Source organism: Glycine max, chromosome 15 (genome assembly GCF_000004515.6).
Source record: "Glycine max cultivar Williams 82 chromosome 15, Glycine_max_v4.0, whole genome shotgun sequence".
Classification (NCBI taxonomy): domain Eukaryota; kingdom Viridiplantae; phylum Streptophyta; class Magnoliopsida; order Fabales; family Fabaceae; genus Glycine; species Glycine max.
In genome coordinates this window covers 13,362,044-13,387,459 of record NC_038251.2, presented here as the reverse complement: position 1 = coordinate 13,387,459, position 25,416 = coordinate 13,362,044, and the positions used below count along the sequence as shown (strand labels likewise).

The window sequence follows — 25,416 nt, the reverse complement described above, 5'->3', positions numbered from 1 at the left end:
AAGAAAAAAAAAAAAAAAAAAAAAAAAAAAAAAAGGCATTCCCGTTTTTCTTTTCACGACGGCAGCTGCAGCCTGCTATTCTGGGCTAAGTACAATCCGCGTAAGGAGGCTTGTCACTTGTCCTTACTCCAAGTTCAAAGGGTTCTCATTAAAGGACTTTTGTTAAAGATATAAAACCATTCACAATTTCACTTGCCTCTATCTAAAGCTTAAACGTTTTGGAGACTTGGTCCTGGACTAATGTTAAAAAGTTAGGATATCAAGTGCTGGAAAATAGTTGACGCGAAAAAGGGGTAAATCAAAATTGTAGATCCCACACTCATAATTCTAAGCATGAATTGAGCACTGAATGCCTTGTTATTCAATATGCAATATGATATCTACAATCAAGGAGTAGTAGGCTGGAAAAGGAGACTAAGGGATAGCTACATTAATCACAATTTCATTTTAATTGAATATGATATTTTATAAATTGCAGTCTCCTAAATAAACAAAACTGAATTCATCAAGAGAAAGAGAATGTATGCAAAGGGGATTTCCATCATACTTTTTCTCTGTACATGTTTTTTAGCCTTTCAGCTTCTTCATCCATTGGCTGGTCAATCTTCTGTTCCAAAACCCACATACCGCCTCTGGTATCACCGTCTTCATCAAACCCAGTTGAAGCCATTTAGTGCACAGTTCAATACTTCTGCAGTTACTCTACCCTTAAAAAAAAGAAACACGGTAACAAAATGTGAAATTCTGTAGTTACTAGTTACCAAAACACACACAAAAGTTGAAAGTAAACTCTTTCGAAATCCATGCCTACTCAAACCAAGGATCCAAACTAACATATAAAATCTGGAAAGGCAAGCAAAGTTGAATATTTCAATGAGTGGTTCCATCACCAACCGTGCCATCTTCGAAGAAAGAAAAAAATTTGACAAACCCAATTTCTAGAATCAAAATATAATCTACAAGGCTACTCTGGCCTAGCCTTAACAAACTAAAGCAAAGCTTATTAAAACCGACTACAGAAGATAAGAAGAATATAACTAACATCACCAAAAACCTTCAAGGACAAAACTTAGATGCAGTTCCATGAGTACTTTTAATGTGTTCTCCAATCAGAATTGGACTATCAGGTGATCCAGATAGTTAAGGTTTGCATTACCAAGGTGAAACTCGAATTCTCATTGGAGAACAGCACCAAAAAGCACCTAATCATGATACCACGCCTAAGTTTTGTACTCTATTGCTTTTCAGCCTAACTCATACAAAACAATGGTTCAAAATGGTCAAGGCAAAGACTTTTAGCAGAATCCATTTTTTGAATGCAAAATCAGATAAGATTGGAAAAATGTTCAACTCATAATAATATCAAATTCAAAATTGAAAACTAGAATTGCAAATTCAAGAATTGCACAAGGTGAAAACCAATCCTCAGCTCACCCCAACTGTCACAAAATCTGGTACTTGACACCAAAAGAAGGGTATTCAGAAAGTAGCAGTATTAGCAGATTGGTGTCAGCCACAGAACCAAAAGCCAAACTCAGGTTCATCAGGTATCTAAACATAAACATGAACAGAAACAAGGTAGTTCTACTTCGTGAGGAAGAGAATACAAAAAGGGTAACGTTAAGGCTGAACACTGTCAGTGTCTTGTAGAACAGACAAAAAATCACTGACCAAGAGAGAGAAATAGCATGCTATGCACACACAGAGAGGGGGCTGGGACCCACTCAGCCACTTGTTTGTGTTTCTTTGGATTGTTTTTATCATTATTATTTTTGTGGAAATCTTATTCCTTCAAATGAAAAGGACCTGGATGCGATAAGTTCGATTCCAATCTGGTTTTTATCATTGTTATTACTTCTCTTTTCTTTTTAACAATTTATATATATCAAGAAAAATTAATAAAAAAAGGATATTAATTTTATAAACTTAAACTTATTTTTATTAATTTATTTTTAATTTTTATATTCCATCTCATTAAAATTATAAGAAATACATGTAAAAAAATATTTTATGTTAGATTAAAAAATTAAAATAATATTTTTTCTTAACAAATTTTCTATTCTTACACCAAAATTAATGAGACGGGGTGAGCATACCTTTTTATTGGTGACGCCAACAAAAGTTAGTGCTGTCTGATGAATATTGCGGCATTTCGATGATATGATATTTCAAGTGTTACTGTCATTTCACCGTGGCTATTGTTATTTTTCTTTAAATAATTTTTATATGTTTTTTAAAATTATCTTTTTGATTAATAAACGTATAAAATGAGAGGCATTCCTACAAGACCATTATTGGTAAAACTGTTTAAAAATTAATACTCATTTATGATTTCTTAATCTGATTATATATAGTTGATTTGGTAATAATTAAACATAATTTTTATTAGGTATTATATTAAATAATGAACAAATATAAAATCAGAAGAAATTAAATTAAGTAAAATTTTAATTTTATATAAAATAATAACAGCGTGTTCTTTGTAAAATAAAAAAATTAATAATAAAATGTTTAATAATAATAATTTGTACATGAATTTCGTACATGGACTTTCACAATTTGACATTAGAATGTCTTCAAAATGTTTTTGTTTAATAAAAAATAGAATGATTGACCAATTAGTTCATTATTAGTTTTGGACCGATTCTGTTGATTTTTTAGCTAACTAGGTTTTTGGGTTAAATGAACTGAATCATTGATCTGTTGACTTCATCCATCTCTGATCTAATTGTTTTTTCATCAATGACTGGTATGATATATACATATATATTTATATAAAAGAAGAGTTAGTTACGAACTGTTGTACTAAATTTCATTAGCAAAATAAAAATAATAATAATAGTTTAGACGTCATACAAAAATAATTATGATAAAAACACTTATTTTACATTCTTAATCTTACATATAAAGATGTAAAATTAAGATATTTAATTTAGTTAGTTGAGGGTGTGTTAATTTGTAAATTTCTTATGTCTATTTTTTTATTTATGTGGATAAAAAAAGAACATAAAAAAGTTGAGTTATTGATTAAGTGTTTAATCTCATCTGGTTAACTACTCTTCATTTGCTTAACTATTAATTAAACAAACAAAAAAAGTGAGTAAAAACAATATGTTTTTTTATTGAGAAAATTTCATGTTAATTTCATTAAATAATAGATAGGAAAGTGAGACTCGTATTAGTGGGTCTCACAACAAAATTATATTGAAATATTCAAATGAGTGTTAATTATTAGCACTTTTTTTTTTATAAATGACACAAGTTCGTCTTCAAAAACTAAACTTAATTATTTAAAACGGTCAAACCCAAATTTTATAGATGTGACATTAATAATTTGTAAATATCTTGTGTGTGTAAAATACTATGTACTATTCCGGTTAAAAAAAAAAAAGAATACTATGTACCATTTATCAACTCTAACTTTCAGGAATCATTTCCAAACGAGCGATCATCAACCCTCTTTAAAAAAGAAGAGCTATATTTTAAATTTTTAATATAAAAAATCTCGTATTTCATTATTAAATTATTTTATAAATACAAAAATATTTTATTTCAATGTTAACTTAACCTTTCAGCATAGAAATGTTTACTAAAAAATGCATTAATAAAAAAATAATACAAGGCATACGTACGAGAGTTTTGAATAAGGCTTGAATAAACTTTAGAAACGACTCTTTTTAGTCTCTCATCATAAATGACATTACACTTGCTGCTAACATGATTAATGGTGTCCACATCATCATATGCGTGAAAATATTAAATTAGGTGGAAATTTTTTTTAAAAAAAAATTTGACTTGAAAATATTTTTTATCCTCAAATTTAGGTTAAGTTTCATTCTAGTCCCCTAATTTAAAAGTGATATTTTTGATCTCTTTGAAAATAGTTTGTTTTAACACTCAAAAATATCCATTAACATGATTTACAATAAGTTTTCTAACGATTTTAAAAATACAATATATGCCAATTTTAAACTCCCAAAAAATTTATTAACAAATAATGTTTTAAAATACATTATTTTGTAATGATTTTAAACTCGCGAAATCCACTAAAGCATAAAAAATAAAAAAAAAATCGAAAGCCCAACTCAATTTCTCAATCTTCAATTCTATTCTTCCTTTGCTTTCAACTTCTTCTTGATCCCTACATCAATAACCTCCGTCAACCTCCTTGTTTGCATCTATTACTTCTCCTCCAATTCCACCCTCACCTTCTCCATCTACATCTACGCAAATCCAAAAATTGAAAATAAATTATTCATATAAATAAATAAATAAAATACATTCACAACTTAAAAATATCATTTTATAATATCAATGTTATTTACATGTTAGGTGATAAAGGTGTCGAGGTCGAGTTGTTGACTTTCTGTCAATGGATGTGGAGGAAAATATTTCTGCCAAGGAAGGAGAAAGTATTAGTGTAAGGGAAGAGGTAACTGTGGTCGTGGATCAAGTTTTTATATCATTTTCTATGGATAAAAACAATGTTATTGTGGGTGAGGGTGTTGTTTAATGTATATAAAGATATATAATTATTAACTATTATAAAATATCAATGTTTAAGGTTAGTATTTAATTTATATAGTAATTTTGGGTATATATTAAATACTATATTTATTAAATTAAATATAATATATTTATTATATCTTCATTAAATGTAATAAACTTATTAAATTAATTATTTTTCATATTTATTAATTTTATTACTAAAAACTATAATTATTATAAAATTTAATATTTTGAAAATATGCTAAAAGTTTACTCTATATAGTACAATTTTAAATTCTAAATACATATTAATATAAAAAAATCATTAAATATATAATAATTTTTTCTTAATTTCTATGTATAGTATTATAAATATATTTATTTTAAAATTAAATGTAGAATAAAAATAGTATTATTTTAATAATCTTTATTCATAAAATTATTCTAAAATAAAGTGTTTAAATACACAGTAATACAATTTAAAAATTGTGTTGTATGTCATTAATTTAATTTATATATCATTTAATCATTTTAATATATATATATATATAAAATAAAAATGAGCTTTATTCTCTGAAATAATTAAATAAAGTTATCCATACATAATATATATCTTAAAATATCTTTAATATATTAAATAAACTAATAGAATGAATTTTAAACATGTTTAGATAATTTTCAATATAGTATATGCTTAAATAAGCATTTGTGTATTTAGTTTAGTTTATGTTGAAGAAGTACTTACTCTTTTTCGTCAATTTTTATAAACTTTATCTAAAAAATATTTTTAAAAAAAAATTTCGCATTTGCTTCAGCTTTCTATTCTGAAAAATCACTTTTCCTGTGAATTTTTTTTATAATAATTAGTGAAATATACTTTCTTTCAACAAAAAAATTATATTTTACATACAATCTTTTAAAAGTTAAATCAATTTTTATACATTCTTAAAATTATTTTTTAAAAATATTAAACAAATGAATCCTTAAGTTAGAGTAACATGTTAAAACTTGCTTGATTAATAATAAGATTAACTTTGAAGCCCTTTACATGTAATCCAAGGACACTCTTGACTATAGGTATATTTGTATTTTTTTTGTTCGTACACACAATTAATCATGGGTTACATTGTTAAGAATAAAGTTTTTTTTTTTGACAGAATGTTAAGAATAATGAGTTGAAAATTGTTGAGAAAGATTACAAATGTGTAACCTATATTAAGAATGTAGTCTGTGATAAAATATTTAATAAACTATCTCGATTTAAATTCCTTTGAATTATATTTTATTATAATTTCAAGATCTTGACAATCCATATTGTTGTTTTAGTAATATATTGTCTAGAAAAAAAAATATCATTACCTATAAATTAATAAAAAAAATATTTCTAACATAATAATTAATTTTATATTTAAATAAATTAGTACAATGGACGAGTATTTTACCTAATCAAGCATACCATGTTCCTATGAAAAAGAAGTATAATTGAGACATTTGTAGCATAGCTATAGCATTACATATATGCCGCATTAGTGAACTAATTATAATCATTGAATGATCAATCTTAAATTTATTTCAACTAATCGTCTTTGTAAATCGAATGATAAATTTGAAGATTTTTTATTTTCTAAAGTAGTTGAAGCAAGCAATTTCAATTGTTAATTAGAAATTACTTATTTTACTCCAGAAGTACTTTTAGGAGGAGAAAAAAAGGTGAAATGAACTATTCTCTAAACTCAAATTAGATTATACATAAATATAGAAAATCTCATATTTTAGAAAAGTTATATAAGAGAATTTTTATAACTTAGCTTATAACTTATGCATGAGTTAATTTTAACTTTAAATTTTTTATTTTCTTATTTTATTTTCTTATCTTAAAAATACTTTCGGATAAGTTTACCTAAATATATCATTTCCATTAAATATCAGAGAGGAGATTTCGGTGTTAAAAAGTTGATTCAGATTACGGTGTTCATTCCCCTAACCAATTATTACACACCTAACAGGTGCTAACTGCCAAAATCCTATGGACAACCTTGCCTTCCCACCTTCTAGGTGTTATGCATCCCAATGAGTGAGTCCCTTGACTAACTAGATCTTTCTAAAATTTGCTTATGCCTCCCAAAAATTCTCTCTATCACCTAACATTGGCTCTGCCCCTAGTCCAATCATGAAACTTCAATGTGGGATCAATCTAAAACTTGTGCATCACTTAACATTGCTCGTGTCATTGTCCATTCATGAAACATCACTTATATCAATCCAAGTGTTATGGAGGGGGCCAAAAAAATCACAGCTACCCCACATTTTGATTTTGATGGTAATCATTCAAATATTTACTGATTAAACCCTGATCACTGTAAATATCATCATGGTACCCTAAGCTTATATTTACCACCATTTTGGAGGAGGGGGCAGAAAAAACCACAGCTACCACACTTTTGACTTTGATGATAATCATTCAATTATTTACTTGAATAAACCTAATCACTTGAAATCATCAATCATCATGGTACCCAAGCTTATCTTTACCACCATTTTGTGACATGGATATCCAACAAGATTATTAAGTATGGCATTCTTTACTGTGGAGCCTAAAACGAGGGAACTTGTGTAAAACATTACATTTATACTCAAACTAAACATTGCATCTCACCATATAGTTACAATGATACAATGTGTTAATATCATTACTATTCACTAAGGTTACATTATGTACTAATTGTGAAGAAACATACATTTTCTGTTGCCAACACAAGAAAAAAGAAATAAAGAAGCAAGCTAGGATCTTTTGTCATTACTAAAATTAAGAGTCAAGGGTATATTACAAATATTTTACAATTTTAGAAAAATTCAGTATGTGGAGAGCTACACTACATTGCAGTGGCATATAGGCTATTCAAACAACAACTGGTGAGGGAGTTGAAGGAGGGACCCGATTTTCAGCAGGAATTTCAACAAACTCGGACAGGAGAGCTCGGAATTCATCTCCAGACATTGTCTCCTTCTCCAATAGAACTTCCACAATTTTGTCAATTGCCTCACGGTTGCTCCTTATTTGGCTCAATGCTATTTCATATGCTTCATCTGAGAGTCTCTTGACAGCAGCATCAATGTCTTCAGCAAGCTTTTCTGACATTGAGTTTCTTGCCATCATTCTCATGATAACATCACTTTGAGCTGATGAGTCCATGAGTGACCAAGGACCAATATCAGACATTCCAAATGTGGTTACCATCTGCAAGAGTATCATTTACATTTATTAGAAGCAGAGGTGTGACAAAGTTGTAATTAGAAGGGCAAGGTAGGAAAATAAGAAAGATTCTTTTGACAATGAGTATTAAAAATTCATCCTTCAAAATTGAAAAAAGAAAAAAAAAACATTCTTTCAGTTAAAGACAAAAATTTCTAGTTTTAAGCATTAAAGAAATCTTTTGACATGACCTCTTTCCAGATCTCACCAATTAATTTGAGCTAAAATATAAAATTCTGAATGCACCGATAAAATATATCCAAATTCAGATAGCATTACCAATTGTGTAGAGTCTAAATCACTGCTAGCATTCATCACCGCCAAAAGCAGAATAGCAAGAAAGAGAACAAGAGAAATGTGATACATTAAAACAGAAAATAAAGTCATGAACACCAACCTGCTTGGCCAAACTGGTTATTTGCTGCAAATCACCAGCTGCTCCAGTTGTAACCTCAGGCTCACCAAAAATAACTTCCTCTGCTGCTCTGCCCCCAAGTCCACCAACAATTCTTGCAAAGAGTTGTTGTTTAGAGATAAGAGTTGGGTCATCAGCAGGAATGAACCAAGTAAGACCCCGAGCTTGCCCACGAGGAACTAAGGTTACTTTTTGTACAGGATCATGACCAGGAGTCAAAGTTCTGCAAGTACAGATAGGTATTTAAGAACAACTTTTTGGAATTGTTTACAAAAAACAGCTTCTGAATGAGAACCATTGTTTTTTTCTGGATTACTTTTATATACAAGTGTAACATGAATTTATATAGGCAATAACACCTTGCTTCCATTGCCATCATATCGTACACATTTACTGATTTTTGGCTTACCCGCAAATAGCATGCCCAACTTCATGATATGCCACTAAGCTTTTGCTCTTTCCATCTGTCATTACGGTTCCTTCCATTCCAGCCACAATCCTATCAATGGAATCATCAATCTCTTTGGAAGAAATTGCTGTCTTTCCACGACGACCAGCTAATATAGCAGCTTCGTTCAGCAGGTTTGCCAGATCTGCTCCACTAAAACCAGGTGTTCTCATAGCAATTACCTCAAGTGAAACATCAGCTTCAAACTTTTTATTGCTACCATGAACCTTTAAAATTTCAGTCCTTCCTCGTATATCTGGAACATCAACCGTGACCTGCAAAAGCACTATGTTCACTGATTTGCTTGTTAATAAACGCATTAAGAATTTGCTAATATAATCTTACCTGCCTATCAAATCGTCCCGGCCTTAACAATGCAGAATCAAGAATGTCAACCCTGTTAGTAGCTGCAATGACAATGATACCGGTATTACCCTCAAATCCATCCATTTCTGTCAAAAGTTGATTGAGGGTCTGTTCTCTTTCATCATTCCCTCCACCAATTCCAGTACCTCTTTGCCTTCCAACAGCATCAATTTCATCAACAAAAACAATGCATGGGGCATTCTCTTTGGCCTTCCTGAATAAATCGCGGACTCGAGAAGCACCAACACCAACAAACATCTCTACAAACTCAGAACCTGAGATTGAGAAAAATGGGACACCTGCTTCACCTGCAATAGCCTTTGCTAAAAGTGTCTTCCCAGTTCCAGGAGGACCAACAAGAAGAACACCTTTTGGTATGCGAGCCCCAACAGCAGTGAACCTCTCAGGCTTCTTAAGAAATTCCACCACCTCCATAAAATCCTGCTTGGCTTCATCCACTCCAGCAACATCATCAAATGTCACTCCAGTATTGGGCTCCATTTGAAACTTGGCTTTAGATTGACCAAAAGCAAGAGGAAAGCCCCCACCGGGACCTCCCATCCCTCCTGATGATCGTCTCGAGAGAAGGAACAATCCTCCAATCAAAATCAGAGGAAAAGCCAGGTTCCCAATCAGGTTAGCTAATGGAGAACCTGTCTCTTCTTGGCCATTATGAGCGGCAAAGTCAATGTTCTTTTCCCTGAATTTCTGAAGGAGCTCTTGGCTAAGTCCAGGAAATTGAACACGCACTCGCTGCACCCTATTACCCAACTCAGGAGAAACAGCCTCCACAACAGCCGAGGTTCCATTCTCAAACAGATCCACTTTTTTAACTCTACCCTTATCCAAATACTCAAGAAATCTGGAATAAGACATTCTGGAGGAGGAAGGTCCTTGTTCATCAGCATACGCTTTCCCACCTCCTAATAATACAGGTAAGCCAACTCCCACATTCAACAATTTCAGAAATCCTCTTCTCCCTTCATGCTTCCTTTGATCCAAGGATGCCTTTATGCATATTGTCTTTGACTCCTTACTCTGTGCTGAAAGCCTATGATATGAGAAGAGATATCTTCCATTGACGTCCTTGCCAAGAGTTAATTTATTACTCTGTATAGATAAACCACTCCCAACAAGACATGCCAATGGTGCTGCCATCCGTATAAAGAAGAGAACCTAAAATATGAATTATTATTTATTAAACACTGATTATTTCAATGATTACCAGGAAAAGGCATATTGCATAAATACCACTTGTGATTGTCAAGTAACAAGTAATGTCTTCAACATCAGCAAAGTAAATTCAGTCCACACACACCAATAAAAAAAACTCATCTACATAAATCTTGCCCTTAGGAAATTCTGGATATGAAAAGAAACAAGCTATTGAACAAAAATTCAGGAGAATGATCAGATGGACAGATCATGCAAGAAGCCAATTTCAGATCTCGAGTACAACATTTGATATGAATATATTCATAAGAGTAAGATATCCAACATGTTGAAAATTACCTCCTAAACTATAAATTCATTGCTTTTCTCCTTAAAACATATTAGCCTGTGTCAATTATTCTTCTATCAAACTATTCAACAGGAGAAGCTCATTATAATTTAACAAGCAAATAACATAAAATAAAATATATCAACAAGAGCTAAATATCTTCACATAAAACATGCGTACAAGAACAAATATGCAATTGGTACAAGCTTTTTCGGACAAATTCAGAAACTGTAAGCAATTTCAGTTCAATTGGTGGAAAGTTTTAACTTCAAATGACAAATATGAACACTTTGGCTCAAAGGGTCCACCATTCACAACTCCAACAATCAAATTATTAACAAAACTAAGAAGTAAATAAAATTTATAATTAAGGTTGGAGACAAGAAGAAACCAGCACTACGAGACCCGTGAAAAGTGGAGGGAAGAAGAAAAAGAACCCACATACCTCAAAACAAAGAATCTGAGAGAGAGTATGAAGGAAGTGAAAGAGAAGAAGAGAAGTTAGATAGTTGAAGAAGCTATTCGGTGCAAGAGACGTGTTTCGGTTTGGGATAGCAGCGTGGAATGAAAGAGAAGTGGGATGTGACTGGGAAATGTGTTTATTTGCTTGCTGCAACTCTAACTAGATTTTTACTTTATATTTTTGGAGGAGATTTTGGATTTTTTTCCCATATCAAAAATTATTAATACGTAGTAGTATTTTTTGCATCGCTAAAACAAATACTTAATTAAATTACCAATTTTTTAATGAATTTTAAATATATGAAAAATATTTTAAAAGAAAAGTATATAGCATAACTTGACATTTAGGGGTGTTTGGTAGGGGGGGAAATTTTGTATCCGAAAATTATAACTTTTTTGAAAATCGTGATTAAGAATTAAATTTTCTATAAATAAATACAATTTGTTTTATTGACCATTGAAAATATTTAGATAATTTTTTAAGAAATTAAAGAATTGTGTGATATTTTTAATATTTATCTTATTGTAACAATATTATTATAATATTTTTACTGTAATAAAAGAAAAATAAAACTCATGAAAGTAAAAATTTCACCTCCCCCAAAAAAGGTTTTTGCGAAAATTGATTAAAAATCATTCTCAAAGAAATATATTTCCTAATAATGTTAATTTTTTAAAATGGATGTCAAACATAAAACTAAAATTCTTAGCCTAATATTCGAAAGAAACTTAAAGTTTCTCCCCTACCAAAATAGTCTGACTTAATTTTAATTTCAAATCAATTTACAAAAATATCGTGTAACTTGAATTATATAAAAATAAACTAAGTTTGAAGAAATTTAGACCAAATAATTTATGTAATGTGCTTTTCAAAGTTGCTTCTAAAGTCTTAATTCATAGACTTTGGCCTCACTTGGATTTTATCATTGGTCCTCTTGAAGGAAGCTTCATCCCATAGAGGGGATCCATAACTAATGCTCTTATTGCCCAAGAGATAGTTCATCATATGCATAAGAAGAAAGATAAAATTGATTACATTTGTTTTAAAATTGATTTTGAAAAAGCACATCCACCTATGAGAAGGTGAATTCAAAATTTCTTAGTTTGACTCTTTTAGAATTTAGGTCTCCTTTCCAAATTATCAACCTCATTATGAACTTTACCACCTCAGCAAGTTTGTCTTTGAAATAGATCAATGAAATTTAAGAGAACTTTGTCCTTAAAAGAGACCTTTGTCAAGGTGATCCTATGTCTTCATGTCTTTTTTCTTTTTTGTATGGAGAAGTCGGCTTTCTTAATTCAATGGTACATTGGCAATAGTTTATGGGATCCAACAAAAATCTCAAAGAATGACCCTTTTTTTTTCCTCACTTGTTATTTGTTGATGATTGTCTTTTGTGCTTTAAAATTAATTGTTCTTATGTACTTGTACAAGATTTAATTCAAAAATTTTGTCTAGCTTCAAGGTTAAAGACCAATGTGCAAAAATTCAAGTTCCTTATCTCTAAAAATGTTCCTGGAAGGAAAGCCAATAAGTTTGCTTCTATTATTGGCTTTGGTTACACAACAAACTTGGGAAAATACTTTGGATTTCCTTTGTTGTTATGAAGAGTAAAGAAAAACAAATTTTCCTTTATTCTTGATTGTATCAATAATAGATTGGTATGATGGAAATCTAAATTATGTGCTAGTAGAGTCACTTTGACAAAAACTAATTATTTCTGTTATTCCAAGCTTTACCATGCAAAATATTTAGTTTTTAGAGGGAATTTGTGACACTATTTGGTACAATTATCCATGATTTTATTTGGGGAAGCCCTCATTCTCATTGGATTAAATGGAAGAATGTAATTCAGCCTAAGCAAAATCACGAAAATTACATAATTGTAATACTCAGGGAACTAAAATTGTTATTAAATCTTACTATTATTAAAGGAAAAACCTATCTTAATCAATTATGGAGGCAACATAAGTGATTAAGAAGACTGAAACTGGATTACTAAGGATTCAATGTGCAACATTATTGATTGATTAGGTTGCTCTTTAAAGCTATTTTTGCATAATTTTTGTAGAATTTTTTTTTGAAGGGTTTCACTTATTTTTTGAAAATTTTCATACACGTCCTTCCAAACAACCATTCTCTTCTCACACTTTCACTCTCTTCCTTCCTCTTCCTCTTCCTTTCTCTTTCCCACTGTTTCCACCTTACTAAACTCAACCTAAAAGAACAATCATTAGAATATGAATGTTGCAGAGAAGCTAAAAAAAAAAAAAGAACAAACAAAGAAAGTTAAACAAAGGGAACAAATTATTCATGCCTCCTGTTATTAAATTGTTAAACAAATTACTTCTGAGAACTTATTTTTCTATTTTATAATATTTAACTAAAAAAATATGACATATAAATTTAAAACATTATTTATGAAAATATTAAAATTAAACAATTATTATTCAAATGTTTTTAATATTTAAATAATTTATTTACTATAATGTTAAAAATCTTATAACTTTAAGAAAAGTGATTACATAAATATAAAATAATTTTGTATAATACAATAATGTTATCTAGCACGTACCAAATATTAGATAAAATTAAACCTATTGTACTCTTAATCTTATCATATTCTTTTTTTAGATCTATTCTTATTTTTATTAATACAACATTTTGCCTTAAAAAACGCTTATCAAAATTTAATGCACGTTTCTTAAACTCTTGTCCACTTGTTTGAAAGAAATAATTATTTTTATTAATCTTGTAAAAGGTTTTACATCTTTATTTCAATCTAATTTTTTAAGAAAGCAATGACATATGTTTAATTTTTATATGTAAAAAGATTTACCTGAAATATAAACAAGTTTTTTTTTCTTTAAGAAAAAAATATTCTGCTAATTTTAAATTGAACCAAAAGGGCAAAAGGCATTATATTATTAATCCCTCGACAAATTAACTAATGACACAAATTTATCCATAAAAAGATACCAGGGTTATTATCGTGACATTTGAACTGGGGATGACACGGTGCTACCTTTTCTAGGGCTAGCAGCACTGTAACCTCAACTCACCTCTCCCAAATCCGTTCCCTCTTTCAAACCTTTTTTTTTTCCACCAAATCGGCGATGGCAACGACGTCGGTGGTGCCGGCGAACCGGCGTCGCGCGGCGAACCCCGCGGAGGAGATGGACTTCGAGACGACGGAGGGCGTGAAGGCCATCGCAAGCTTCGAGGAGATGGGGATCAAGGACGATCTGCTCCGCGGAATCTACCAGTACGGCTTCGAGAAGCCCTCCGCCATTCAGCAGCGGGCCGTCACGCCCATCATTCAGGGCCGTGACGTCATCGCTCAGGCCCAATCCGGAACGGGGAAAACGTCCATGATTGCTCTCACCGTTTGCCAGGTCGTCGATACCTCCGTCAGAGAGTGAGTGCCCCTTCGGTTTCTTATCTTTTATTTGCGTTCTGCTTTTTTTGCTAAGCGCTTTGATGAAATTTCTAGGTTAGGGTTTTGCAATGAATTGTGTGGATTTGAGAAGCCTGGGGCCCTAGGTTTTAAATTGCGGTTTCGTTGCGTTTTTTTTTATGTTGATGAAATTGTGTAGAGAAGAAATTTTAGTGAGGTGTTGGGAGAGGGTCCAAGGTTTTAAATTGTGGTCGCGGTTTCATTGTGTTCCTTTAAATTGCGGATTAATGAGGCCTGTGCAGCTGCAATTGCAGTTGCGTTGCGGTCAGGCACCCATAAACCTCGATGTTGTGACTGAAATCGGGGTTGGGACGTTTATTTGCGTTCTGTTTGTTACTATGCGATCTGCAAAGAGGTTGAATTTCTAGGTTAGGGGTTTTCAACTGTAGGAAGTGGATATAAGAAACACATGGTCCAAAGTTTTAAACTCCGATCACGGTTTTGTTCCTTGATATTGTGGGAAATTGCAGATATATAGGAGGGATGAGGCCTCAATTGTGGTTGTACGATTGTGGTTGCTTTGACGCAGGGCTGTTTTTTAAAAACCTTGCCTAGGGCAAACATGAAATTTTAGCAAGGTGTTGAGAGAGGGTTACATTTTTTTTTTTAATTTTAAGTGGATATTATATAAATTAAGATTTGTTTCTAAGAGGAAAGGAAGAAAATTGATAGATTGTCATTATTCATTTTGTGGGATCATTGAATAACTGTAATTTAAAAAATGAAAGCTTTATTGTTTTTGCCACTTCCCTCTGAAATCCTCCATTCAAACATACTCTGAGAATATATTGTTAAAGTGTTATGTGTGTTTCACATCTAACTGAGTGTGTTATCTTTTAGATTTTTCAGTCAAGGTATTTACTTAGGGCGTTCATTTTTCAATTTTTGACAGGGTTCAGGCATTGATATTGTCACCAACGAGGGAACTGGCCTCACAGACTGAGAAAGTTATATTGGCTATTGGGGATTTCATTAATATACAAGCTCATGCATGCGTTGGTGGTAAAAGTGTGGGAGAAGATATAAGGAAACTTGAGTATGGAGTTCATGTGGTGTCTGGAACTCCTGGCCGAGTTTGTGACATGATCAAAAGGAGAACATTGCGCACGAGAGCTATCAAGATGCTAGTTCTTGTGAGTTCATTGTTTCAACTTGCCAATAGTTGATTGCATTTTTCTTTTTTCCTGTCTTTTGTCAAGGACTGTCTTATATATTTCTTTTTGATAACAGGATGAATCTGATGAAATGTTGAGCAGAGGGTTTAAAGATCAAATTTATGATGTGTATAGATATCTCCCACCCGACCTTCAGGTGCTCTTTCCCTTGTTGTCCTCTTCTCTATTAGTGTATTTGAATTCTGGAAACAAATTTCTCAATTTGAAATCTTATGTGTCAAGGTTCACATTGATAATAAATTTTGGGCATTAGTTTAATATTGATGAGTTCATGATAATTTTTTTTTTGATACAAGTTCTCATGTGATGAAAGCTTACAAGTGCATATGTTTTACTCATACACGCCATAAGTGGCTTGAGTGTAGCTTAAGATATGACAATGAAAATATAAGAAAATAACATTGAAGCAAAAACCAAAATTCCAATTCCGAAGAACTTTGCTAACAAATAGGGAAATGGGAGGTGTGTTGTGCACCAATGCCTGTCAACATGACATCATCTGTAGGTGTGACATTGATGGGAAAGAAACTGTGGCTATGAAGCCTCTTCAGGGCCTTATGAAGCTCTGTTTGATTTTTGGTTGGTTCAAATTTTCAATTCACTAGTGACATGAGAGTTTAAGTTAATGATCAGATCATGGAGCTGCTGCTTTTTCATCACAATAAGTGGCCAGCACTAATCATTTGATTGGTGCACAATTCTTAAATGAAGTAGCTAGGTGAGGAGCGGTTGCAACATTTTGGCCCAGTTACTCGGAAATTTACTTTTGATGTTTATTTTATAACTTAATTGGATTTGTATTCAGGGTCTCTAGTCCAGGTTGCTGAAATGATGATGTGTATTCTGGGTCATATTGCTCTTGCTCATTTTTGTGGATCAATCTTTGTTTGTATTCCTTGAAGCATGTTGTAGTCTCTGAATCATTTTTATACTGTGTAGGTTTGCTTGATTTCTGCTACCCTTCCTCATGAAATACTGGAGATGACAAACAAATTCATGACAGATCCAGTAAGGATCCTTGTAAAACGTGATGAATTGACATTGGAGGTAAGCAATTGTTTTCATATTCTTATTGATGTTTGATTTTTAAATGGATATGCAATTTTAATATTCTTATTGATGTTTGATTTTTAAATTGATATTGATGCAATTGTCTCACCCCACAATAACAGGGCATCAAACAATTTTTTGTTGCCGTTGAAAGGGAGGAATGGAAGTTTGATACCCTGTGTGATCTTTATGATACCCTCACTATCACTCAAGCTGTTATATTCTGTAACACTAAGCGAAAGGTAAACGGAAACTATCAAATATTCCTAGGATAGATTTTATACTATCTGTCTATATTTGCTCATTATGATCATTTGTGTCACGTTAATATTTATATCCTCTTGGTACAGGTGGACTGGTTAACTGAAAAAATGCGTAACAATAATTTCACTGTCTCATCAATGCATGGTGACATGCCTCAGAAAGAAAGAGATGCTATTATGGGAGAATTTCGTGCTGGAACAACCCGTGTACTAATAACAACTGATGTTTGGGCCCGTGGTCTTGATGTACAGCAGGCAAGTTTGTGGCACCTGTCTTTCTTTGGGTCTTTTACTTTCCTATTTTTTTTTTTCAGTAAGATGAATTCATATCATTAATGTCCCATACAATTTTTAGAGTATGTGATAATAAGTCATGAGTCAAAACTCTATTCTTTGTTGCTTATAATGGCAATTTGTTTATTGTTCTGAAGAAACACAATCAAATGGAATTTTTTGATAACCGAGTATCTATTAAAATTTATTGAGAATTCTTTTGTTAATTCCTATTGAATTGTACATGGAGGAATTAATTGCTGATATTGATCATTCATATGCTTTTGTTATCAGGTTTCTCTAGTTATCAATTATGACCTTCCAAATAATCGTGAGCTTTACATTCATCGAATTGGCCGTTCTGGACGTTTTGGAAGAAAGGTATTATGATTGTCTGAACTAGTTGAATTAATGTTTATTGAATTGAGTTGTCACTTAGTCTAATTTTCATATGGGAAACTGTCTTGCACTTTAGGACAATTCTTAGAGATTATTTGTTGATTCCTTGTCCCTAGTACTTCCATGCATCCATTTGGTTTCACGCTCTGTTGGCTGTTGACTATTATCTGTATTATACATTACTTATAATTGACTCAATCATGGTTTGCAGGGTGTTGCGATAAATTTTGTGAAGAGCGATGACATCAAGATCTTGAGAGACATTGAACAATACTACAGTACTCAGATTGATGAAATGCCAATGAATGTTGCTGATCTTATATAATTTGTCACGTGGTGTGCTGGATGGAGTGGATTTGTCATATCTTGTGGTAGGGAGTAGTGTTTGAATGTGGTTTCTTGCTATGGAATACATTCGTGATGCTCTTGTACACTTTTGACTTTTGGTCAAACTAGAATTTTTACCTTAGTGTTGACTGTACCAGAGGTAGTGTTTTTCTTTGCTGATGAGGTTGAGAATTGAGATTAATGTGTAAATTGTGTTGAGTTGTTTTATCTATTGTATCACTCTTGATATTGAATTTGTAATTTTATGCTTCAAATGGCAGGTGATATCTTGACTTGGTTTTTGATAATTTTATGAGCACATACAATTTTGGTGCAGTTGTCTTATTCAAGCTGTGGTAAAAACCGGGGTTTTAAGGAAACCTCGCACATATTTGTATGCATGTAAGTGCTGGATTCTGTATTGGATGATTTCAGTTGCGTGGATAATGCAATGTTTAAAATGGACTGGGATCAGGAAAGGTATAATATGAGGTGAGCCTTGGGAGTTTCGAGAGCCTCAAGATCTCTCTCTTGCCATTTAACAATCATATCGAGTTAACTTATTGTTAGTTATTCTCCGCAATGCTAATTGGTAAGTGTATCGAGAATAACAGAGAATTTGTTTCACTCAAAAAAGGTATTTTTAGTGAGTAAACATTTGTATACAACCAAAAACAAAATAAATATCGAGTTGGATTTTTGTGTGAAAATCTAGTTAATTATAAATTAAATATCTACAGCTTGAGAAGTAAAAACAGTCAAGTGAGAAAGTGTTGAGTTGTTCTACTGATGTTGTTATATATTTTCTCTATTTAATGTTATCTTAGTGTTCTTATGCTGAGTAATTATCCAAATTAAGATCCCTCGAGTGAATGAGCCTAACTCTCTTTAAAATCTCATCCTTGATCCCTCAATAAACTTAGTCTAAAAGAGTTGCATTAAGATTACGCACTCCATTCCTAGACATACAACTTTCTAGCTTGCTCTATCAAGTTCTAAGGCTTTTAAAACATTTTCCAATGCTAAAAATCCTAACTATACATACAAATGGATGATCAAGCTACAAACATGTAAAAATAAGCGTAGATAGAAACAATGAACACATAAAAATAATATTAAATAGATAGTGAAAGAGTATTACATCAAAGGTTCAACAGAACTCCCCGACCAAAAGGTTTAACCTTCCATTACAAGTAATGAACTTTCAATACAAAGGACAGATTTTGAGGGAAGAAAATGGCTAAGGATGGTTGAGGATCTCACCTTCAACTTCTAGAACCCTAATCTCACTCCTCTAACCTAGACTCTCTTGGTTGCTTCGTTTTTGTCGCTCTAGCTTCTCCTTTGGCTCTGTTTTTTTACTCCTCTTTTTTTAGTTTCCGTCAACTTCAGTGTTTTAAAGGCTCCTTGACGTTTCAGATTCTGAAGGCTCGTTTAGCGAGATTGGCTCGCTAAGCGCGAGTTAGTGAAATTTGGCTTAGTGAGCTGGGCGTGCTGAGCGCGAGAAGAGACAAACGACTTGCTGGACGAGTTGTGGCATGTTGGGCGAGCACATCTCTAACTGATCTCTTCTAGGGTTTTCCAACACGCTAAGCGAGCTGCGTGCCTTGCTTAACGGATGTCATTCGCTAAGCGCATATGCCTCGCTTAGCGAGACACCAGCTGCTTGAACCTTCTCTTCTTTTAGCATGAAATTGAAGTGGTTTCAACATTAATTCACAAAATGGAAGTATCTACTATATAAAATCAAACCAAACATGAAAATATTTACAATTCCTACACAAAGAACCATAAATTGGAGAAAACATGTTAATTTTATGTAACTATTCAATACAAAAATTAATCGTAAATAACAACTAACACTTATTTTCTAACATGTGGTTATAACCAGTTACATTCAATTTAGTGGTTTTTATCCCCTGTAAATCCTATTTCTCTCGGAGACCCTCATAGTAGGTTTACAATCCCATTCAGTTTTAGGTTTGCGATAAATTTTCCTGCTAATCTCTTTAATCTATTAATCCCTTCATTTAGGGATCAACTTATTCCGATGGGAACTCATTCAGAGTATGTTTGGATGGGGAAATTAAAGCAGGTAAAGTATTTCAACAGGGATATTAAAATGTCTTCCTATAAAATAATTTGTTTGGATATGATATTTTAGAAGTAATTAAAATGTCATCATTTTTTAAAGCATTTTAATATATTAATTTGGCAAAATTTCAAATTCTCACAAAAAATAAAGGAATTAAAATTCCTCACTTAGCCATTCTCACGCACACGCTCTCTCCCTCTCACGCACACGACGCAAGCGCTCTCTCTCCCTCTCAGCCACTCTCACACACCACACGTAGCGCTCTCTCACAAGTAAGTTTTTCTTTCTATTCATCACAATCTTTTCTTCCTCTCACAAATAGGTTTCTCTCTCGCTCGCTCATCTCTGTTTTTTTCTTTTCTCAAGTTTATGTTTGTTTGATTTTGATTTCATTTTTGTAGCTACAAGGGTCGCTTGATTTTATTGATGTATGTTTTGTTTTCTATTTCATTTATTTTGTTTCAATGATTTTGATATGTTGGTGGGTGTGAAATTGGATGAGTTTGGAGTTGAGATAGGTTGTGAACACCATATGTTTGTGAATATGCATCAAAGAGAAATAGAGAAACAAATCTGTTTGAAATAGAGAAACCAAGTACAGGGATTAACCAGTGTTGGGTCCCAACTCTACAACATATTGTTGGGATCAGAAAGCCTGCTTCTCAAAGCATGCAGAGCGTTCCCTACACAAATTATTTGGATCAAATCAAAACTATTAAGGCCAAGCTTAAGTTTGTTTGCTAGCTAAGAAGAGGCCAATGAAATAAAAATTGGTCATTTTGAAACAAAAAAAGAAAGAAAAAAGGAAAACTAAACAATTGAAATATAATATGATCTAGCTAGCCATAAGAAGAGCTTTGAATATTAAGTTCCCCAGTTGCCATTAATTTTGAGAAACCAAATTGACCAACAATACCAAATTGAAAAGCAAAGAGAAAGGCTGAGAGAAATGAAGCAGTAGGCCATACCTTCAGGGTTGGTTGAAAGGGAAATGAAGGGGTAGTTAAGAAAGAGAAGCAACAAAAAGAGGGAAACGAAAGGTGCCATTTTTCCTCCTTTGTGAGCAAATTGTTTTGGTGAGAGGGAGAAGGAAAGAAGCAAAACTTTAGAAAGAGGAAGTAAAAAGATAAAAAAGGTGAAGAGTTAGGACTAAAGAAGAGAAAAGAGAAGAAAAATGGACCAAGTTGGCAGTGGTTGGAAAAAGAAGAAGAATGAGTCATGGTCAAATTATTATATTATGGTTCAAATTGGAGATGAGGGGAAAAGTCAGGCATTGATTGGTTTAGTACTGTTGTTGTGAGTAGTGAGATAGAGTCTTCTTGGCGCGTTTTGTGGGGTACCTCACACCATCTTTGGGAACTTGGTTACTCTTCTTATGAGTTGGGAGTACTTTATTGTTATTAATTATTGTTGTTTTTTACTTGTTACATGGTTACTTTGAGAAGGAAATAATGTTGACTTCATACCTGAATGGGAGCACTAAGGACTAACATCTCTGGAATTAAGGACATAGTCATAAATGTGATTACTGATTAATGTCTTCTTCTCACCCAACATCTCCACTAAATTGAAATAAAAATTGTGAACTTTGCTGGGTTTTTTTTACTGTGAATGAACACATAGGATGTTGTGTATCAATGCAGTGTACAATGTCTAGATTTGGATTATTCCTCTTTTGAGTACTGTTTTTAATCAACTTTCTTTCTTTCGGAACATGTACCAACTATTTAATCATTTTGGATTGTATCATAATTTTGATTTTGATAGGAGATGTGAGTAACTCTAAGCTGATGTGGCCATGAACACATAAGATGTTGAGTATCAATTTTGATTTTTATAGGAGATGCTTAAAGGATCAAATATTTTTTATATATGTTTAAAGGATTGAAGTTATTGATTAATCACTCGTATCTCGTGAAGAGAGAGTGCCCTACAATGGAATCTATCCTCAACGTCACCAAGATTTGTGTATCATATCAAACATTTTCAAAATTGCGGGCATGCTAGGGAAGTTAATAGTACTTGTATATATTGCATCTTATTTAAATGCTGATTTCATTGGAGATATGCCCCTTCCAAATCCAAATGGAAAGCGACTTCGTCCCAAAGCATGTTGATGATTGAATAATGCACTAAAGAATATTAATGCTGCAACCTAGTAGCTAGCTACTAGCTAGTAGTAGTTCATTCAAATGTGATGTTCTTCATAACATATTAGCATTGATAATGTCAAGTAGCATAATACTATTTGCTCCAACAAACTCCTGTACCAGCTCGTAGATCATACTACAGCTTCAAGCTTAAACCCCATAATAGCATTTACTCCAAGCATTTCTTCATTTATAAGGCTTGTAATATAATAAAGAAAACTCGTGTCCTTCTGAGAGACCTACAAGACATGTTAGATTCAATTTTATTTTTGTCTAGATTCATTTTCAAATGTCCATTTTTTAAAAATTTATTCCTAGTGTGGTGCAAGTGCGATGTTGTGTTGATATGTGTCATGTGTGGAGTGTGGCTGGTTTGAGTAGGGTGATTACACAAGTTTAGTGAGTTATGATACCGAGTTCAAGGGCTATGGTTATGGTTATTGTTTCGTAAGAAAGATTAATTTTTTATGACAAAAAGGACGGATGTAGCATGAGGTTCCACATGAATAATTATAAATTTAATGTACTTTGTTAGTTTAAATTTTTTGGATTGTTGGATATATATGACTACAATATAGGTTTGAGAAAGCTTAAGTTAGAAAGGTTCATTTTTTAGGCACTGCCTTTAGTCAAATTTTATTTTAGTTTCAGCTTTTTAAAACACATTCACTTCACATAATGTTGCATAAGACAAATAAGACACATGGCAGTGTAATATCATCATCTTTGTTACTTATTTTAAAATTAAGACCTTTCTTTAATATTGTTATGTTTTAAGGTTTTAATTGAATTAGCTTCTAATTTATAGGAGTTCTGAGAAGTTGAGATATGTATTTTATTTCTAACTTTTTTTTAAAAAATTTTAATTTGAGGTTGTAATTTTTTTTTCATACAGACATTTAATAAAAATATATTTTGCTATTAGAGTTGGAAAAATTGGTTTAACTTGATGGGACAGGGTCAACCCGAGTTGTGCTCTTTAATTTGAGGCTTGAAAAAATTTGTGTGAATTTAGCCTCATTTGATGGGACAAACAGGCTAGCAAGACTCATGAAATGTAGCCTAATTGACATCATTGATAATAAGATGATGTAATAAAATGAGAAAAATAAAAAAAAAATTGAAAAGTGTGCACGACAGTTAGGGCAGCTGGTGAGGGAATCATAACTCATTCATAAGCATTAATCCCAAATCAACTTCTGAAGTTAACATTTGAGGACTTTTTGATAGACAGTTTCATACTATTACATAGGGATGTTTTACAATTAAATGTGCATCTTCATATACATTTATGTTTTATGGTTTATACTTCACTACTTTTATGCTTCCTTAGTTTGATTGCATAGTCTGATCAGATCGTTGTTCAGTTTGATAGCTATATCCGCTTCAGTCTGATAGTGTCATAGTCTGATAGCATCAGTCTAAAAGTTGTTTTCTTTAGTCTGATATATCATCTGTTCTATTTTTACAACATAGCTTGGTACCCTTTTATGCTTCAATCTTTACCCATAATTCTATGCATTATATATACTATTTGTTATTTTCTTTTTTTCTTTCTTTGTCAGAGAGCTTTTGTGAACAATTTATTAAAGTTAATGACATCCTTTGTTATTATATTACTTTTCTTTTAGTTATATAGTGTGGATAGTCAAGAAATGGAAAGTAGTATAGTTGATGCTTCGACTGCTTCAAGAAAACGTAAAAGAGATGAAAAAGAGGAAGAAGAACTTGAACAAGCATTTTTCATTATTGTTAGTGTTGCCACTATGCCTTTGAGTGCACTGACTTGGTATCATGACAAGTACTTTGTTAAGGAACCTGCCCAAAATTTGGAATTAGAAAGACATAGTTTCCTCAATCGTCTATATAGGAGAACAAAAACTGATTGCATTGAACAATTAAGGGTCAATAAAAAGGCATTTTTTAACCTTTGTAGAATTTTACAAGAGAAAGGGAAATTGGTAAAAACAAGGAATGTTCCTATAGCTGAAGTTGTGGCAATGTTTTTGCATATCCTTGCTCACAACCTAAAGTATAGAGTTGTGCACTTTAGTTATTGTAGATCCATGGAAACAATAAGTAGGCAATTCAAGAATTTCCTACGAGCTATAATGAAAGTAAGAAAAGAATATTTGAAGTTCCATGACTATAAACTAGAGGGCTCGGTGGAAAACAAATGGAGATGGTTTAAGGTAGGTTTGTCATTTGTTAGTAATTATAAGGTACTTTAAGCGATTATAACTTATTTTTTTTATTTTGAAATGTTTTTACAATTCGATTGGAGCACTTGATGGGACACATTTTCTAGTAATAGTTGCTGCAGAAGATAGGCCTAGATATCGTAATAGAAAAGGTGATATCTCTACAAATGTCTTAGGAGTTTGTGGTCCAGATTTAAGGTTTATATATGTGTTGCCTAAGTGGGAATGGTCAACAGGAGATTCTCAAGTATTGCAAGATGCTTTGCATCGTCAAAATTGTCTCCATATTCCAAGGTAATATCATGAAATGAAGAAATTTTATTTAACATATAAAAGAAATATGCATATTTTTTATATATAATATTTTTTTAAAACCATTGTAGGTAAATATTTTATTGTGGATGCGGGGTATACAAATGGCCCTGGATTTTTAGCACCTTATCGATGGACTAGATATCATCTTAATGAGTGGATCGGAAACACCCCTCAAAACTACAAGGAGTTATTTAATCTTCATCATGCAAGTGCAAGGAATGTTATTGAAAGGTCATTTGGGGTATTGAAGAAAAGATGGAGTATATTAAGAACTCCTTCTTTTTTTGATATAAAAACACAAATAAGAATTATTGATGTTTGTTTCTTGCTACATAATTTCATAAGAGATGAACAACAAAGTGATCCAATTTTGGAAGCCCAAGACTTGGAACTTTTATTTGTTGTTGACAATGAGTTAATCAATCAACAAATGGAAAGAGTCACAAATAATATTGGAGATGAAGTCACAACTATCCAAGCAACTGAGGAATGGACAAGATTCTGTGATACTTTAGCAATGAATATGTTTGGCAGATAATGTTAAGAACCGTTTTAAGCTTTGGAGAACATGGTATGGAATTGTGAGTGACATTCTTAGTCAAAGTGGATTTGACTGGGATAACACAAAGTACATGATTACCGTTGAAAATGAAATTGCATGAAATGAATATGTAAAGGTAGTGAATCATCTTTTAATTTTATTCAATTGTAGTTATTATTTGTGTTGTTATTAACATGTTTCTATTTTTTTTTCAAGTCACGTGAAGAGGCCAAACG

The 25,416-nt window shown here is 32.2% G+C and overlaps 3 protein-coding genes and 1 long non-coding RNA gene across 11 annotated transcripts in view; 1 reads left to right on the top strand and 3 right to left on the bottom strand.

The window, feature by feature from the left end:
- Nucleotides 1-1,663, bottom strand: part of LOC100796449 (potassium transporter 10) — a 9,301-nt gene extending 7,638 nt beyond the window's left edge. The window contains exons 1-2 of one of the 5 annotated variants that reach the window (XM_003546350.5): nt 1,435-1,663; nt 548-707 (exon numbers count right to left, since the gene is read on the bottom strand). In XM_003546350.5, coding sequence (XP_003546398.1) covers nt 548-670 — 123 coding nt within the window. In that variant the 5' untranslated portion in view covers nt 671-707; nt 1,435-1,663. Of the gene's footprint in view, nt 1-547; nt 708-834; nt 1,016-1,042; nt 1,374-1,434 lie in introns of those variants that run through there. The other 4 variants (XM_006597706.4, XM_041010058.1, XM_041010056.1 and 1 more) reach the window with 4 other exon arrangements.
- Nucleotides 1,664-7,257: 5,594 nt separating this feature from the next.
- Nucleotides 7,258-11,082, bottom strand: FTSH9 (ATP-dependent zinc metalloprotease FTSH 8, chloroplastic-like). 3 transcript variants are annotated; one of them, XM_006596973.4, is made up of 5 exons: nt 10,917-11,082; nt 8,950-10,146; nt 8,566-8,879; nt 8,139-8,379; nt 7,258-7,726 (listed from the first exon to the last, which is right to left on the bottom strand). In XM_006596973.4, exons 2-5 carry the CDS (start codon nt 10,126-10,128, stop codon nt 7,388-7,390), a joined length of 2,073 nt encoding a protein of 690 aa, XP_006597036.1. In that variant the 5' UTR covers nt 10,129-10,146; nt 10,917-11,082; the 3' UTR covers nt 7,258-7,387. The 3 variants fall into 3 exon arrangements, with proteins under 3 accessions (XP_006597036.1, XP_014622839.1, NP_001241188.1); XM_014767353.2 differs by having other exon boundaries at nt 10,863-11,081; NM_001254259.2 differs by lacking the exon at nt 10,917-11,082 and having other exon boundaries at nt 7,348-7,726; nt 8,950-10,148.
- A 2,809-nt stretch (nt 11,083-13,891) lies between these two features.
- On the top strand, nt 13,892-18,163 carry LOC100795032 (eukaryotic initiation factor 4A-3). The gene is made up of 8 exons (XM_003546347.5): nt 13,892-14,352; nt 15,284-15,524; nt 15,622-15,702; nt 16,506-16,613; nt 16,739-16,858; nt 16,967-17,134; nt 17,447-17,533; nt 17,763-18,163. Exons 1-8 carry the CDS (start codon nt 14,051-14,053, stop codon nt 17,874-17,876), a joined length of 1,221 nt encoding a protein of 406 aa, XP_003546395.1. The 5' UTR covers nt 13,892-14,050; the 3' UTR covers nt 17,877-18,163.
- An 811-nt stretch (nt 18,164-18,974) lies between these two features.
- LOC121173624 (uncharacterized) lies at nt 18,975-21,493 on the bottom strand. Of its 2 annotated transcripts, none has more exons than XR_005888839.1 (2): nt 20,942-21,493; nt 18,975-20,656 (listed from the first exon to the last, which is right to left on the bottom strand). It is a non-coding gene; the product is annotated as an uncharacterized lncRNA (long non-coding RNA). The 2 variants fall into 2 exon arrangements; XR_005888838.1 differs by having other exon boundaries at nt 18,975-19,558.
- Nucleotides 21,494-25,416: the final 3,923 nt, after the last annotated feature.

Coding starts and splice junctions, on each gene's coding strand:
- FTSH9 (XM_006596973.4), bottom strand. CDS start 10,128: ATGGCAGCACCATTGGCATGTCTTGTTGGGAGTGGTTTATCTATACAG. Junction 8,880..8,949: donor CGGGACGATTTGATAGGCAG/GTAAGATTATAT, acceptor GTGCTTTTGCAG/GTCACGGTTGATGTTCCAGA. Junction 7,727..8,138: donor TAACCAGTTTGGCCAAGCAG/GTTGGTGTTCAT, acceptor ATACTCTTGCAG/ATGGTAACCACATTTGGAAT.
- LOC100795032 (XM_003546347.5), top strand. CDS start 14,051: ATGGCAACGACGTCGGTGGTGCCGGCGAACCGGCGTCGCGCGGCGAAC. Junction 16,859..16,966: donor TCTGTAACACTAAGCGAAAG/GTAAACGGAAAC, acceptor CTCTTGGTACAG/GTGGACTGGTTAACTGAAAA. Junction 17,135..17,446: donor GTGGTCTTGATGTACAGCAG/GCAAGTTTGTGG, acceptor TTTTGTTATCAG/GTTTCTCTAGTTATCAATTA.